Below are 13,062 nucleotides of genomic sequence, written 5' to 3'. Positions count from 1 at the left end.
AGCAGTCCTGGGCATTCCTGGGCTTGTGGCTGCATCACTTTCATCTCTGCTTTTGTTGTCGCTCGGCCTTCTCCCTGTGTCTGTGAGTCTTGCATCCCTCTCCTTTCTCTTACAAGGACAGCTGCCGTTGGATTTGGGCCCGCCCTAAAGCCGGGATGATCTCTTTCGAGATCCTTCATCAAATGAAGATGAAAGGTCCTTTCATCTGTAAGGACCCCATTTCCAAGAAAGGTCCCTTCGCAGGTCCTGGCGTTAGGACTTGACCTGTCTTTTGGGGACAAGATTCAGCCACTCCAGGGAGGAAGGTGTGGTTCCCTGTCAGTGTTGTGACAGCCCCACGTCCAAGGGGGCGTCGGCACGCTGACCCTCCAGCCCAGCCACTGCAGCTGGGAGAAGCCAGCGCTCTGTAGGGGACCAGGGGCCCTGCCCGTGACCTTCCAGCCTGACGGGGTTTAGAAATGTCCTCAGAGCAGGAGTCTTGCCTTCCAGCAAGGTTCACGTGCGAAGAACGAAGTCACGGGTCACAGTTCTGGAGCGGGGCGATTGTCTGGTGCTGTGCCTGCCTTGGCCTCCGCCTGGCCCCTCCTCACCCAGCATCCGGGTTGGGCCCTCCACTGATCTCTGCTTCTCTTCCCCACAAGTACCGTGGGCACCGCGGAACCCGGGAAATCTGAGTCTGTTGGGGAGTTGCTGGGGCCCTGGGGCCTTTGATGAAATTACTGCCAGGCTGAGCCTGCGGCAGAGCCCACCCGGGAGCCGCCTGGGACCCTCCTGGGGTCCTCTCGGCTGCCTCTGCACCTCTGGGGCTGGGTACACCTCTCATCCCTTGATAGGATTTCCTTCAAAACCGAGTGCTGGTGCTTCCCCAGGCCAGACCGCCTGGTGTCCTCCTGGCTCTGCCAGCAGAAGCCCAGGCTGAGGTGCTCTGCTCACGTGTCAGGGGCGCCAGTGACAGCGCCTCCCCTGTGGAGAGAGGTGCCGAGGGTCAGATGAATCAGTCACGTGGAAGCTTCATCGCGTATCGGCCGTTGTTGATCGGCAAACCCCGGGCGACCCTCTGCCTTGCCCTGAATGCCAGGTTTTGCTAGTATGGGTGTTTTTCTGGGTAGAGATTATATAACTTTCATAAATTCTCAAGGGGAATGTCTAACTCGGAAAAGTGAGGACTCCTTGATTTTGTATTTGAAGAAACTGAAGTTGTGAGGCCTTCCATCTGGGAGGTCAGCCTGGTTATGTGAGGGTGTTCCAGAGCATTTGAGGCATTGATGTCATTTTCCCAACTTAATAATACTCTGTGTGTGTGTGGAGTGTGTGCTCTGGGAGCATGTGTATGTGTGTGTGAGCACGTGTGTGGTCTCGTTTTGCCCTGCGTTGGATGTGAGCCCGCCGTGCCCCCCAGCCAGAGTACAGGTACCCCAGGAGCAGAGATCGAGGGCATGGACCTCATGCCGGAGGAGGGACCCCGACTGCATGCAGTCACAGTTGTAGAGGCAGAGGACCGGGACGGGCCGACCCCACTGAGCGGTGTGTGGCAGGGAGCAGGGTGCCTGGGGCTGATGCAGCACCGGGAAGGGCTTCCAGTGGGGTCTGGGGCTCTCCAGGCAGCGTCCACACTGTGCTGTGTGGGGGGCCTGGCCTCCTGGGGCTGGGACTGTCCCAGCATCCTGTGTGAGCCCAGGCCCGGGGGCAGGTGCAGAGGGGATGGAGCCCAGAGACTTGTCAGTGGTCTCAACCAGGCACTGTGGCAATTTGGAGGGGTGCTGGGGTCTGGAGGAGGGTCTGTGGGGCCACTGAGTGTCCAGTGCCGAGAGTGATGGGTTGGGGCTGTGCTGCTGGTAGGATGTGGGGCGGGACGCAGACCTGTGGAGGACAGAGCCCCAGGGCCAACGTGCAGCCTCTGGTCCTCACTGGCAGAGGCGGGGCCGGCTCTTTCTCTGCTTGGGGTCTGGGTCCCAGGGCCCTCTGGCCTCTCCGCCTGCCGCAGGGTCCTCATGTCCTCCCACCTTGCTCAGGGCTGTGCTTTGCATTTTCCCTGTCCACTGCAGCCGTCCACGTGTCCGACTTCTGGTTCCCAGGGGGGTCTGGGTCGGGGTCAGCTTCCGAGTCAGAAGCCCACTGAGCTTCCTTGTACTGGCGCAGACTTGCCAGGAGCCCTGTGGGCCCGAGACCCGGTGATAACCTGACCCCTCCCTGCCCGTTCTGCCTCGACCTGCCGGCCGCTTTCACTACATCTGAAACTTCAAAGTGACTTCAAAATAAAATTTTTAAAGAAACCAATTCAGAGCTGACAGCAGTCGTTGTCGGCCAAGTGTGACTGTATGGCAGAGCCCCCGGCCGTGTGCCCCCTCTCCTCAGGGGGGTGGGTGGCAGAGCCCCCGGCCGTGTGATCCTTCTCCTGAGGGGGGTGGGCGGCAGAGCCCCCGGCCGTGTGATCCCTCTCCTGAGGGGTGGGCAGCAGAGCCCCCGGCCGTGTGCCCCCTCTCCTCAGGGGGGTGGGTGGCAGAGCCCCCGGCCGTGTGATCCTTCTCCTGAGGGGGGTGGGCGGCAGAGCCCCCGGCCGTGTGATCCCTCTCCTGAGGGGTGGGCGGCAGAGCCCCCGGCCGTGTGATCCCTCTCCTCAGGGGGGTGGGCGGCAGAGCCCCCGGCCGTGTGATCCCTCTTTGTGAGGGGTGGGCTGCACTGACTGAGGGTGGTACTCTGTGGGAGAAGGGCCTTGAGCACCTGCTGGGGTCAGCCCTCATGTTCCCACCTTCTAGAAGCCTCCCCACTGTTCCCGGTGGCAGGTTAACTAACTCAGGAGCACAGGAAAGGGAGTAGAATCAATCCTCAGTACATTATTCTTTCTTATTTTGGGAATTTTAAGTTTTTACAGTCAACTTTGTTGAAATATAGTTTATATGCAGTAAAATTCAGTACAGTTTGATGGATTTTGACAAACGTGTGTAGTTGTGTAACCGCCGCCAAGCCCTGGTATGGAGCAGTTTCAGCCCCGGAGCTGCTCTGCACCCCTTGCAGCAGCCCCCCTGCCAGGCCCCGAGGACCCTGTCTGTTTCCTGCCGCCACAGCGTAGCCTTTCCAGGCCTCGTGTCGATGGCGTCCTACGGCCGTGTGTCTGCCGCTTTGCTGTGCCCAGGGCTTTTGAGATTCACCCACTTGTTGCATCAACAGTTCATTTCTTTTTATTGCTAAGTAGGATTGCATTTTGTACGGCTGTATTCAAATTTGGGTCTCCGTCCATCAAGTGGTGGGCGTCAGGGTCTTTTCGGTTCCTGCCCGGTGTGGATAAAGCTGCAGCGCATCTCCCAGCACAAGTCCTCGTGCAGACACGTTTGTGTGTCTCTGGGGTGTGTACCAGGAGAGGGCTTGTTGGGTCCTGGGGAAAACGTGCGCTTAACTCTTACCAGAAACTGCCAACCTGCCTGCCCAAGCGGCTGCGCTGTCTGGTGTCCCACCGTCGAGAAGTCTCCCTGCGGCACGTGCCAGGGCTCCAGCGCCCGCGTCCTTCCCACTCTGGGCGCCGTCGGTCTGATCTCCCCGACGACCGAGAACTGCTGGAGCTTCTCCTGTGCTGTCTGGCCGTCTGCGCGCCTTCCCTGGTGAGGCGTCTGTCCGGGCCTGCCCCTCATCCTCCTTCTGGGAAGTCTGCCTGCAGCATCCGGGGACTTCTGCCTGGCCCCTCCCTGCCTGTGTCCCGAGGCGCTGCGTGGTGGGCAGTGAGCTGGTCGGTGGTGGCCTGCGTGTCTCCTCCTCCCAGGGCCAGAGTGCTGTGCTGTTCTCTGATGCCAGAAAACCATCGTCTCGTGCGTTGTGTCTGGTTTGCTGGTTGACTGAGGCAGGAGGGTGAATCTGGTGCCCACTGCTCCATCTTGTCCAGAAGCAGAATTCATCCCCTCGAGAGGCCTCTCCACGCCCCCTCTGGGAGCCACGCTGCCCCTGGAAGCCGCGGGAGCTCTCCCTGGACCCTTGTGGCCCCTGCTCCTGCGCTGGCTCGCCTCTCCTGGCTGTAGGCTGTGCATGTGTTGCTGTGCCCTTTGTCTTTCTATCCCCAGGACATTTTCAGTGAATGACAGAGGCGAGGGAGGGATTTTCAGGATGTCTGCTCTGTGCAGGCCTTCTGCTGGAAGCTTCTAGGCTCTCGATCTGTGGATTTGCCTCGCAGGCGGGAGGTCAGGCCAGGCGGTCAGTACCCCCATCCACAGGGCGTGCCCCGACCCTGCCGTGGCCCGCTCTGTCCACTCCCCCCACGGTTTAAAGGCAGGCTTTCTGCTCTTGGGAGACTTCCTGCACAGCCCCTCGGGGCGGTCAATGCACCAGCGGCCGCACCTCTCACGTGGAGCCCAGCGTCCTCCTGTTCTCAGGAGCTCCTGCTTCCCGTCCTTCCCAGCCGCTCCTCCCACGCCCATGCATTTGCCCTTAGGAACATCTGCAAACCCAGCCCAGAGGCTCTCTGCCGCTGCCTGCCCTGTCTCACCTCATCCCCTGGTCATGTGTCCCCCTCGCCTGGAATCCCAACCTCTCTGCCTGCTGGGCTTGTCAGGGGCCTCTTGATGCGTCCCCAGCCTGGAGCCTTCTGCACTCGCAGGGTCTTAGACACGGAAGCCCACTGGGGGACGGAAGCCCATTGGAAGCCCATTCAACCCTCTGATGGAGACGATGCGACAGGTCATGTCATCATTTTCGTTGATGGGGAGCTTCCTGCTCTTAGAAACTTCTTCCTTTTGTGTAGCAGAGCTGTCCCTCTCTTTCTCCCTGGTTGGTCCTCCAGGGTGCTGGAGTGTATGTGAGGTCTGCCTTTTCTTGGAAGTGTAACGTACACACACACACACAAGCACACCTCCTAAGTGTGCAAGCTTGAGGAGTTCTCACCCAGGGAACACGGCTCTGCAGCCACTGCCCAGATGGAGACAGAGCATCGTCAGCCCCAGCGGTCACTCGTTACCTTGTGGTCATGACTTCTGTCCTTGGTTAAAGGTAGCTCCTGCGTCTCTGGAAGTTCTCTTCCTTCACGGCTAAACGGCTCAGCGTGATGCCCTCTGCTGTCCCAGTCACCTCTTTGGAAGTACTTTAGTTGGTCAGTGTCTGCCTCGATGAACATGGCCTGTCCCCCAGGAGACTAGAATCTTACACAGCTTCAGCTGACTGGCGGGAGTGAGCTGAGCCCCCTGATGCCCTGGCTGTGGTGGCAGACCCTTGCGGGCCCCATTCCTCGGGTTGCGTTTTTCTAAGGGCTGCTCCAGGGCAGGTGTCCCCTGGGCAAATGCGGGCAAAGGCTCGATTCCAATTGCAGTGTTGACTTTTCTCCGAGTCAGGTTTCTGCCAATTATTCTGGCTTCTTGGGATCTCTCTAAATCTTACTGATCTCATTGTATTTGCAATATTTGCAAGCCCCGTCGTGCGAGGATTTGAGAAGCACACTTTCTGCATTTCTTTCAAGTCATTGCTGGGAATGTTGGACGGAGTGGGTGAGGCACAGGGACGAGCTTATGGAATCAGCATCTGCTGGTAATCAGTCTCTGCTTTAAGTTTCCCGGCCGGTGGCCAATCCACCGTCTCTGCAGCCCAGCGTTCAGTCATGTCTTCACAGAAGCCGAGATGAAGTGTCCTGCAGATGTTGGCGGCGGCGTCCTGGCCTAACCGCCCGGAGCCCAGCCTAACACTGAGCCCTCTGGGGCCTCGCCTACTCTCCCTGCGGGCCTGGACTGGCTCCCAGGGGTCCCTGCTGGATGTCTGCGACATCACTTCCTCACTCATTCACAGGGTCTGAGTGCGGAGGTGCGTGAGCATGGAGCTGTCCTGGGCGCGGCCACAGGCAGATCCAGTCCTACCATGGACTACCTTTCCCTGCCAACCCCCGTGTCCACATAAATCTACCGCAGCGTGTTGCTTCCTGCCCTGCTGACGGGCGTCTCGGTGGCTCTGATTTCCCTGTTGCAGTGCTCGAGGACCGGTTTGTCTGGGGTGGCTATGCACGTGTCTTGCAGTTTCTTTGAATGCGCAGCTGAGTGGGATCGCAGAGTCGGAGGAGCTGCGAGTGTGGGGCTTGGGGAGGCACCGCAGTATTCCCAGCATGCTTTACCGCCAGTGTGGATGATCCCCCGTGCTCTGATCGCCAGACTCCTGCATTGCTGCCCGCTGCATGGGTGCAAAGCGGTGTTTGCTGGTGGATCTCCATGTGCGTTTTCCTGATCAGTGACGCTGCTTCCCTTGTCATGCGGTCACTGTCCACACGTGTTTCCTCCACTGGGAGATGTCTGTCTCAATCTCTGGTCCATTTTTCTTCACATCGTTTGTTTTCCTTACTGCTTTGTGGGTGTTCTTTGTGTCCCCCGGCACTGTCCAGTGGAGCAAGTCTGGGCTTCCTGCCCCGTACCGCCTTGGCGTGAGACGGGGTGGGGAGGGGAGGCACGTGCTCCGTGGGCACAGGGAGAGGGTGTCTCCCGAGGGGGGCGGCGGCAGTTGTGGGGCCCTGGGGCTCCGTGCTGCCTGGGGTGTGGGCAGGGGAGCATGAGCCCTGGGTCATCTCCTGCCCCTTCACCCACCCGGGGTGGCTGTGTGGGTGTCGGGTACGGCTTAGCTTCTGGGCCTCAGTTTCTTCCTTCCTGAACTAGGGCCAGTGAGAATGTCACCTCCCGGGAGTGGGTGTGCGGGTGGAGGCCGAGCTGTGGCAGCAAGGGGTGGTGCCGCCCAGGGTTCTCCCCTTGGGGTCTGGCCTGCGATGCCAGGATGAGTCCATGGGACCAGGCTCCGGAAGGTCTGCTCCAGCGTGGGGACAACAGAGGGGTGTGTCCTCGCCCTCTCACTCACAGTGGCTGCCCCGTCTCTTCCGAGCAGCCTTTTGTAGACCTGTCAGCCGGAAGGCGCACACCGCCCCGCTCCCAGGCGTGGTTGCTCCCTGCTCTGGAGAGCCGATCTCGCCCTTTCTGTGCAAATGTTTATACACCATCCGCTCTCGGTGGCCATGAACACCCACAGGCCAGTTCCTGCCCACAAAGGGTGGCCTCCACAGTGCCTGGGAGGCCGCCCTGCCCGCCTGCCCCCACCTGCCCCCGATCTCTGTGCTTGTTCCTCGGTACTCGGCCTGAGGGGAGGCCAAGGCAGATGGACAGAGAATGAGGCTCGCTGGCGCACAGGCCCGGGCGTCAGGCTCAGCACTCGGTCCTCGGGGCAGTTGGAGCTTGGCTGGTCTTGGAGATTTTCCTCAGAAGTCTCAGCCATTGCAATGACAATCCTCCTCTCCCTGGCTTGGCGTGGCTTCCCTGGGAATGGGCTCAGGCGGCTTGCAGAGTCACGATGAGCTTGCAAAGAGCATCCTGGCCTCATAGAAAATGTTTGCATGGAGGAAGCACACACCCCTGGCTGTTTGGGGTGAAGCCAGACTGTAGATGGACAGGACCACGGAGCGCCCCTGCCCTCGGGTAGCATGCTGGCTTTACTCGGCAGCGTGTGCAAGTCTCCCTTCCTCTGTGCGTTCAGGGCTGGGTGCTCGAGACCTTACAGCGGGGCCCTGAGAGAAGCGGCCTTCAGTGTAATGTCTGCTTGTCTGCCATCCTGCCGCTCCAGGGAACGGACAGGGTTTCCAGTCTGACCTGCTGGGTTGGTCCCAGCTCTCCTTCTCTGTGCAAGAGCAGTCCCTCTCAGAGTCGGTCCTTTCCTTGTGGTGGCGCACAGACCCCGTGGATCGCTGCCTGGGTACTGAGTGCACAGTGCTTCTGCACAGAGGTTGCTGGAGGCCCTCGCCAAGCAGTGTTGAAAATAGTGTCCCTGAAACTCACTTGATACATTCATTTTCACTGTCTTCTGGAAAAAAATGGGTGACCAGTTTTCTCATTTTGTGAGCATGTCTTTGCCTAATGATGCTGAGGACCCACAAGGATAAATTGTCGACCTGAAGCAAGCCACACAAGCCCCCCTTGTGGGCCTCGAGGCTGGGGGCAGGGGCACATGTGAGTGACCGAGGCCTTGGCCCAGTTGACCCTGAGCTTTAGGTCCTGGTGTTCCTGCTCTGGAGTTGGTCTGCTGCCTCTTCCAGGGTGGCTTCTGTAGAGATAGAAGATGCCAGCCGGACTTGCCCAAGCCATAGTGCGGCAGCCCCTGGGCTCTCCCCGGTCCCTGTGGGAGAGTGAGCACCCTGTGATGGGCTGGAGCTGAGCTTGATGACTCTGGCCACAGCTGTGACCAGGCTGGCACCATCGTCGGCCTGATTGGGCCCGGCACCCTGGTGTGGGGACTGCTCTGCCTGGATTCCAGAGTCCTGTTGGGTGGGCCGTGTTTGAGGGGCTTCTGGGGTTTTCCTGGATGTTGACCCCGTCAGGAAAGTCACCTTAATTCCTTCTTCCAGATGTGAGCCTGCCAAGCAGAGGCGAATTGTTTTCCTGCCCGTATCTCTCTGCCTGCCCATAACTCCGTGTCGCTTTCATGCAGCAGGTTTCAAGGTGGACTTGGCATCCTCTTATGTTTTCCAGCTGCCCCTCAGTTCCCCTCTCCACAATGGGAACACGGGGCCCTCCCCAGGTGGCAGTCAACTGGGCCCTGACCGTGCCAGCTCCTGCTCTCCAGCTCCCAGGGTCCCCCTGCCCAGCAGACCGTGGGGGCAGCAGACCCCGTGGGGGAGGTGTGGTCCCTTTGCCTGGGAGGAGAAGGCCCACTGACCCCACTTTCTGTCTTGTTTTGAAGGCTCAGCTGTCACAGGCACTGGAGGAGCTGGGAGGCCAGAAACAAAGAGCAGACATGGTAAGTCCCTGAGCCATGTGCCTTGTTGGGGGCCTTTGTGGCCAAAGGGAAGCCTGGAGTTTGGGGTGGCTTAGATCCTGGGCCCCAGGCAGAAGTTCCTGTCCCCATTGGGGCTGATCCTGCAGGTGCAAGCGTGTGGGTTCCTGATAGCTGTGATCCTCTGGGCATCAGAAACGCAGCTGGGAATGGAGAGGACGTGGGGTTTGGAAGCTGCATGCTGGCTCCCCGGCGACAGACTGAGCAGGGCTGCTGCTGCCAAGCCATAAGGTGGGGACGGTGATGGCTTACTGCCCAAGGTCATGACCTATCTGATGATAAAGCAGATGTGAAACCCACATGAGCAACGGAGAGCCACATGGCACGCGGATCCCTGTCTTGCCCCATGGTCCCTGTGGTGTTATTAGATTGTCACCCACCCTCAGCTGGGGCTCCGCCTCACAGTGTGTCCAGCCTGAGTTGCAGGATTCTCCAGCCTGCAGTGTTGATCGCTGCTCAACAGGTTTATTTCTCTGTTGTTTGTGTGGGTTGACTTTTGACGTGCTTTCTGCTCACGCCACAGCAGCCCTGCCCTCCCCCGCTGCTGCCTGCAGAGCCTTGGCGTGGGCGTGTGCAGGTGAGGCCCCAGGGCCTGGCCCGGGGGCTCCAGTAGTAAGAGGCTCCCTCACCACCTTTCTGGGGGACAAACAGGCTTTGCTTTTGCAGCCTCTTTGTTCTGTGTAAGCTGTGCACCCCGCCACCCTTCTCTGGCCCTTGGTCTGGTCTCTGTGAGGACGAAGCCCCCAGGGACACAGGAAGGCCACAGGGAATGTCTGCATGTCTTGGGGTTGCTCTGCTCCAGGCCATGTGCCAGCTGGTTTGGGGATACAGGCGAGGCTGCTGTCAGTGTTGGGACAGCTCTAGGACTTGCATCCAGGATCGGAGTTCCTATTTTGGTGTCATCGCTTGTCAGCCCTCTGACCTTGAGCAGGTCATCCGGCCTTCGCCTGCAAAACAGGAATGACCTCCAAGGTGAAAGGACATGTCCTTGAATTTGTTTTTCCTTTGTGCAGCTGTCCCCACAGCCCAAGGTGGTCATCATGGTTGTGGTCCTTGCTGTCACCACTGTTGGTCCTTACTGTAGGGAGGGACTGGATGGATCTGAAATTGGCCCACTCATAAGGCAGGGGACAAAGGGGGATGGGGATGAGGAACGGAACCAGGGACAAGGCCCAGTCACCAGCACCTGGGGGCCCAGGGTTGGCTGTGCTCAGAGCCCCTGTTGGATGGGAGATGAGCTAGGGTGGCAGGGTGCCCTGGTGAGGAGGGTCAGACTCAGCCGTGCTGATGGGAGACAAAGATTAGGTAGAGCGCGAGGGCGGGGTTCAGGCATGGCTGGGCTTCTGGCCTGGGTAGTGGGAGGGTGGGGGGTTCATGGGTGGGATGGGAAGATTGGGGGGCGCAGGTTTGAAGGGAGACATGGAGGTCTGAGACGCTGTTGGACATTGGGTGCCTGGGTCTAGGATCTGGAGCCCTGAGTCAAGGCCAGTGAAGCATCTGGGTGTCCTCGTGTCCTTGGAGGGAGCGCAGGTAGCAGAAGGTAGAGCCTGAGGTCGGAGCCCTGTCAGGCTGCTCCAGCATCTGGACAGCTGGCCTGAGAGGGGCAGCCAGGAGTCAGGGACCTGGGGAGGACAGCTGCACCCACAGAGCCGGAGAAGGAAGTGTCCAGTGAGGGACCGGCTGGGTCACGTGCCGTAACAGAGCTGTGAGAGGAGCAGAGTGGCCCGTGTGCCTGGTGACAGGATCTCATCTATGCTGCTAATGAGAGCTGCTTCCTGGGGGGCAGGGAAAGCGTGACTGGACCCACAGCCGTCCTTAGCACGTGCACTCGGATGCACTGAGGTGTGTGCTCTGAAGGGCCCAGAGAGTGGCCTGCAGCTGCCCAGTGGTGTGGGTAAGGGTGGGCCTTCACTGGGCCACAGTCCAGCCGAGCAGGCAGAGTGATGGTGCTGGGGGGAGCAGGATGGAGGGGCTCCAGGCCGAGGAGGCAGGCGGGCTGGGTGCTGAGAGGGGAGGGCGTGCCTCTCATCCTGGGGAGTGGGGGAGACCTGTGAGCAGAGGAGGTGCACGTACCTGGCGTGGTTAGTGGGCCCTTTGAGGTTTCTGGCTGGGAGTCTCAGGCAAGGCTGGTGGGTAGGTTTTGTCTCCAGCACTCAGATGCTCCCAGTGGCCGGACAGCAGTTGACTGGGCCTTCCCAGGGCCGGGGCTTGCCAGGTGAGGATGAGGGAGGGCGGGCGGTGAGGCCGCGATGCTTTGCTCTAAGTGGGGTGAGGCATGACCCTGTTTCCGTGCGTGTTTTCAGACTTGGGCGTCAGCTTGCTGCTCTGTAGGCTGTAGGAGGCCTGTGGGTTGTCTGAGTTCTCCGCAGTGAGCTCCACTGCCACTGGTCTGGGGGCACCTCAGACCTGCTGCTCACCAGGAGGCCCAGGGCTCCCTCAATGCCCTCTGCCCTCACCGGGTGGGGTCCGAATGCCGGCTGGGGGTCAGCCCCACATGGGGGAGAGGAGTGGGCCTGACAGGCGTGCCTGCTCCTTCGGGCCTGGGGTAGGGAGGAGCTCTGACCGGGACATCCGTGCGGAGTGTGCAGGGACTCAGCATGAGCACCCTGGCTGTTTGCAGTGGCAGCAGCCTTGGCAGGCAGGGCACAGGCCCAAGTAGGACAGCTCCGCCTGCCTGGGTCCAGACCACAGGGGTCAGGGCTTCCTCCTCAGCCACTGGTGTGTCCAGGCCCTTCCAACAGGGGGCCTGTTCCTTGCTGACTGGGGGGAAGCCCGCAGTGGGCAGGGTTCTTTGAAGGCGGATGCATCCATGTGAAGGAGCCCTGGGGAGACCCCCGTGTTCTGTGTCAACGTGCATCGCCTCCTCGGTGTGACCTGAATCACAGCGTGCCCGAGGGCTCTGTTCCTGCTGCACACAGGCAGGAGCAGTCAGAGGAAGCCGTGCCGAGCACGTGCCAAGCCCGCAGCAGCGAGGCCAAGCGAGCTCATCGCCCCCAGCGTCTACTTTCCCAGAAAGGAGGACGCCTCTGCCAACCCCAGCCCTTCCCCTGCATTTCCTCACAGGGTGCCAGAGGGGCATGGGGCCTGAGGGGGGTCTGCTCTCTGGTCTGTGTTTTTTCTTATTTTTGGCCCATATGGTTTTCATTCCCTGTATAAAGCTTCCAGGCGTCTGTTAGGATACTGACGCCTGGTCCCCCCTCTAGACCAATTAGATTAGGATTTGTGGAGGGCCGGCCGGGTAGGGGTGTTAGTTTACTGCCCACCCCCCGCCCGAGAGATTCTGATGTCAGCCAGCAGGGAGCTGCCTGGAGACCTGGCACCCTAGCCCAGGCGCAGGAGCCCCTCCTTTGGCCGCTGGGGAGTCTGGGACGTGGCTTCCCGGGGAGCTTTGGGTGAAATTGCCTTGTCCTGTGGCCCTGGCCCTGTGGAGAGGGCCAGCAGTGCAGGGGCCTGGCTATTCCCTGAGTTGATTCCTGCCCGCGCCCCAAGTCACCGGGGGCTCTGGTGCACGTGGATGGGCCGCCCGCGCCCGGGGACACCAGGGGCTGCTTGTGATGCTTCCTTCAAGCTTGTTTTTGGATCTGGGCTGCAGCTGTCTCCTCAGTCAGGTCTTTAATCTCTGCTTTTGATTGTCTAATCTTGAGCTTATTTCACGTTGTTTATTTCACTTCTCTCTTCTCCTTCCCACTTAAAGGGAAAATGAGAAATGGCAATGCCTGGGGGCCAGGAATGCAGGCAGGCTGTGCTTACTCGGGGAGCCTGTGAGCCTCTGTTCTCCCTCCAAATCTTCCCTGGGTCCGGGGGTGTCTTCTGCGGCCCCAAGGAGGTAAAGTCCAGGTGGGGCAGTGCAAGGGGTGGGCGTCCAGATGTGTGTTCAAATCCTTAGGGCGTGGGATTAACCCTGAAATGCGTACAGTCTGGTTGGGAGGAGGTTCCTGCCCTGCTGTGAACCGCTGGGTTGGGGAGTAAGAGACTGAAGAAGGAGACAGTGAGGCTGGGGCCGGGGTCAGCCCTGGTGCCTTGGTGACCAGTGCTGCCGGGGGGTCTCTGGTCCTAGGAAAGCAGGGGCTCTGGGTGGCCTTTTCCTCTGGGCCTGGATTGTAAGAAGTCTGCATCTAAGGGGCCACTGACTGTTTCCACCCCTCTGTCCAAGAAGGTTGGGGATGGGGCCTGGTCACTGGCCCATCTCTCCCAGCCTACAGCTCCCTCACCTCCTGTTTTCTGGCCCAAAGTCAGTTCTCTATTTAGGAAAGGAGAGAGAGAGGAAAAAAGAATAATTTAAACATCTTTAGGTAG

At 59.9% G+C, this 13,062-nt stretch overlaps 1 protein-coding gene across 17 annotated transcripts in view; it reads left to right on the top strand.

The window, feature by feature from the left end:
• Window positions 1-13,062, top strand: part of MAD1L1 (mitotic arrest deficient 1 like 1) — a 420,727-nt gene that overhangs the window by 234,062 nt on the left and 173,603 nt on the right. For all 17 annotated transcript variants that reach the window (XR_011424443.1, XM_001490482.5, XM_023655119.2 and 14 more), the window contains one exon: window positions 8,674-8,730. Coding sequence is in view for 16 of the 17 variants with exons in the window: in XM_001490482.5 (XP_001490532.1) it covers window positions 8,674-8,730 (57 nt within the window). In the remaining variant the exon portion in view is untranslated. The remainder of the gene's footprint in view (window positions 1-8,673; window positions 8,731-13,062) is intronic.

Source organism: Equus caballus, chromosome 13 (assembly GCF_041296265.1).
Source record: "Equus caballus isolate H_3958 breed thoroughbred chromosome 13, TB-T2T, whole genome shotgun sequence".
NCBI lineage: Eukaryota > Metazoa > Chordata > Mammalia > Perissodactyla > Equidae > Equus > Equus caballus.
The sequence above is the reverse complement of the archived record's forward strand: the minus strand, read 5'-3'. Positions and strand labels throughout refer to the sequence as shown.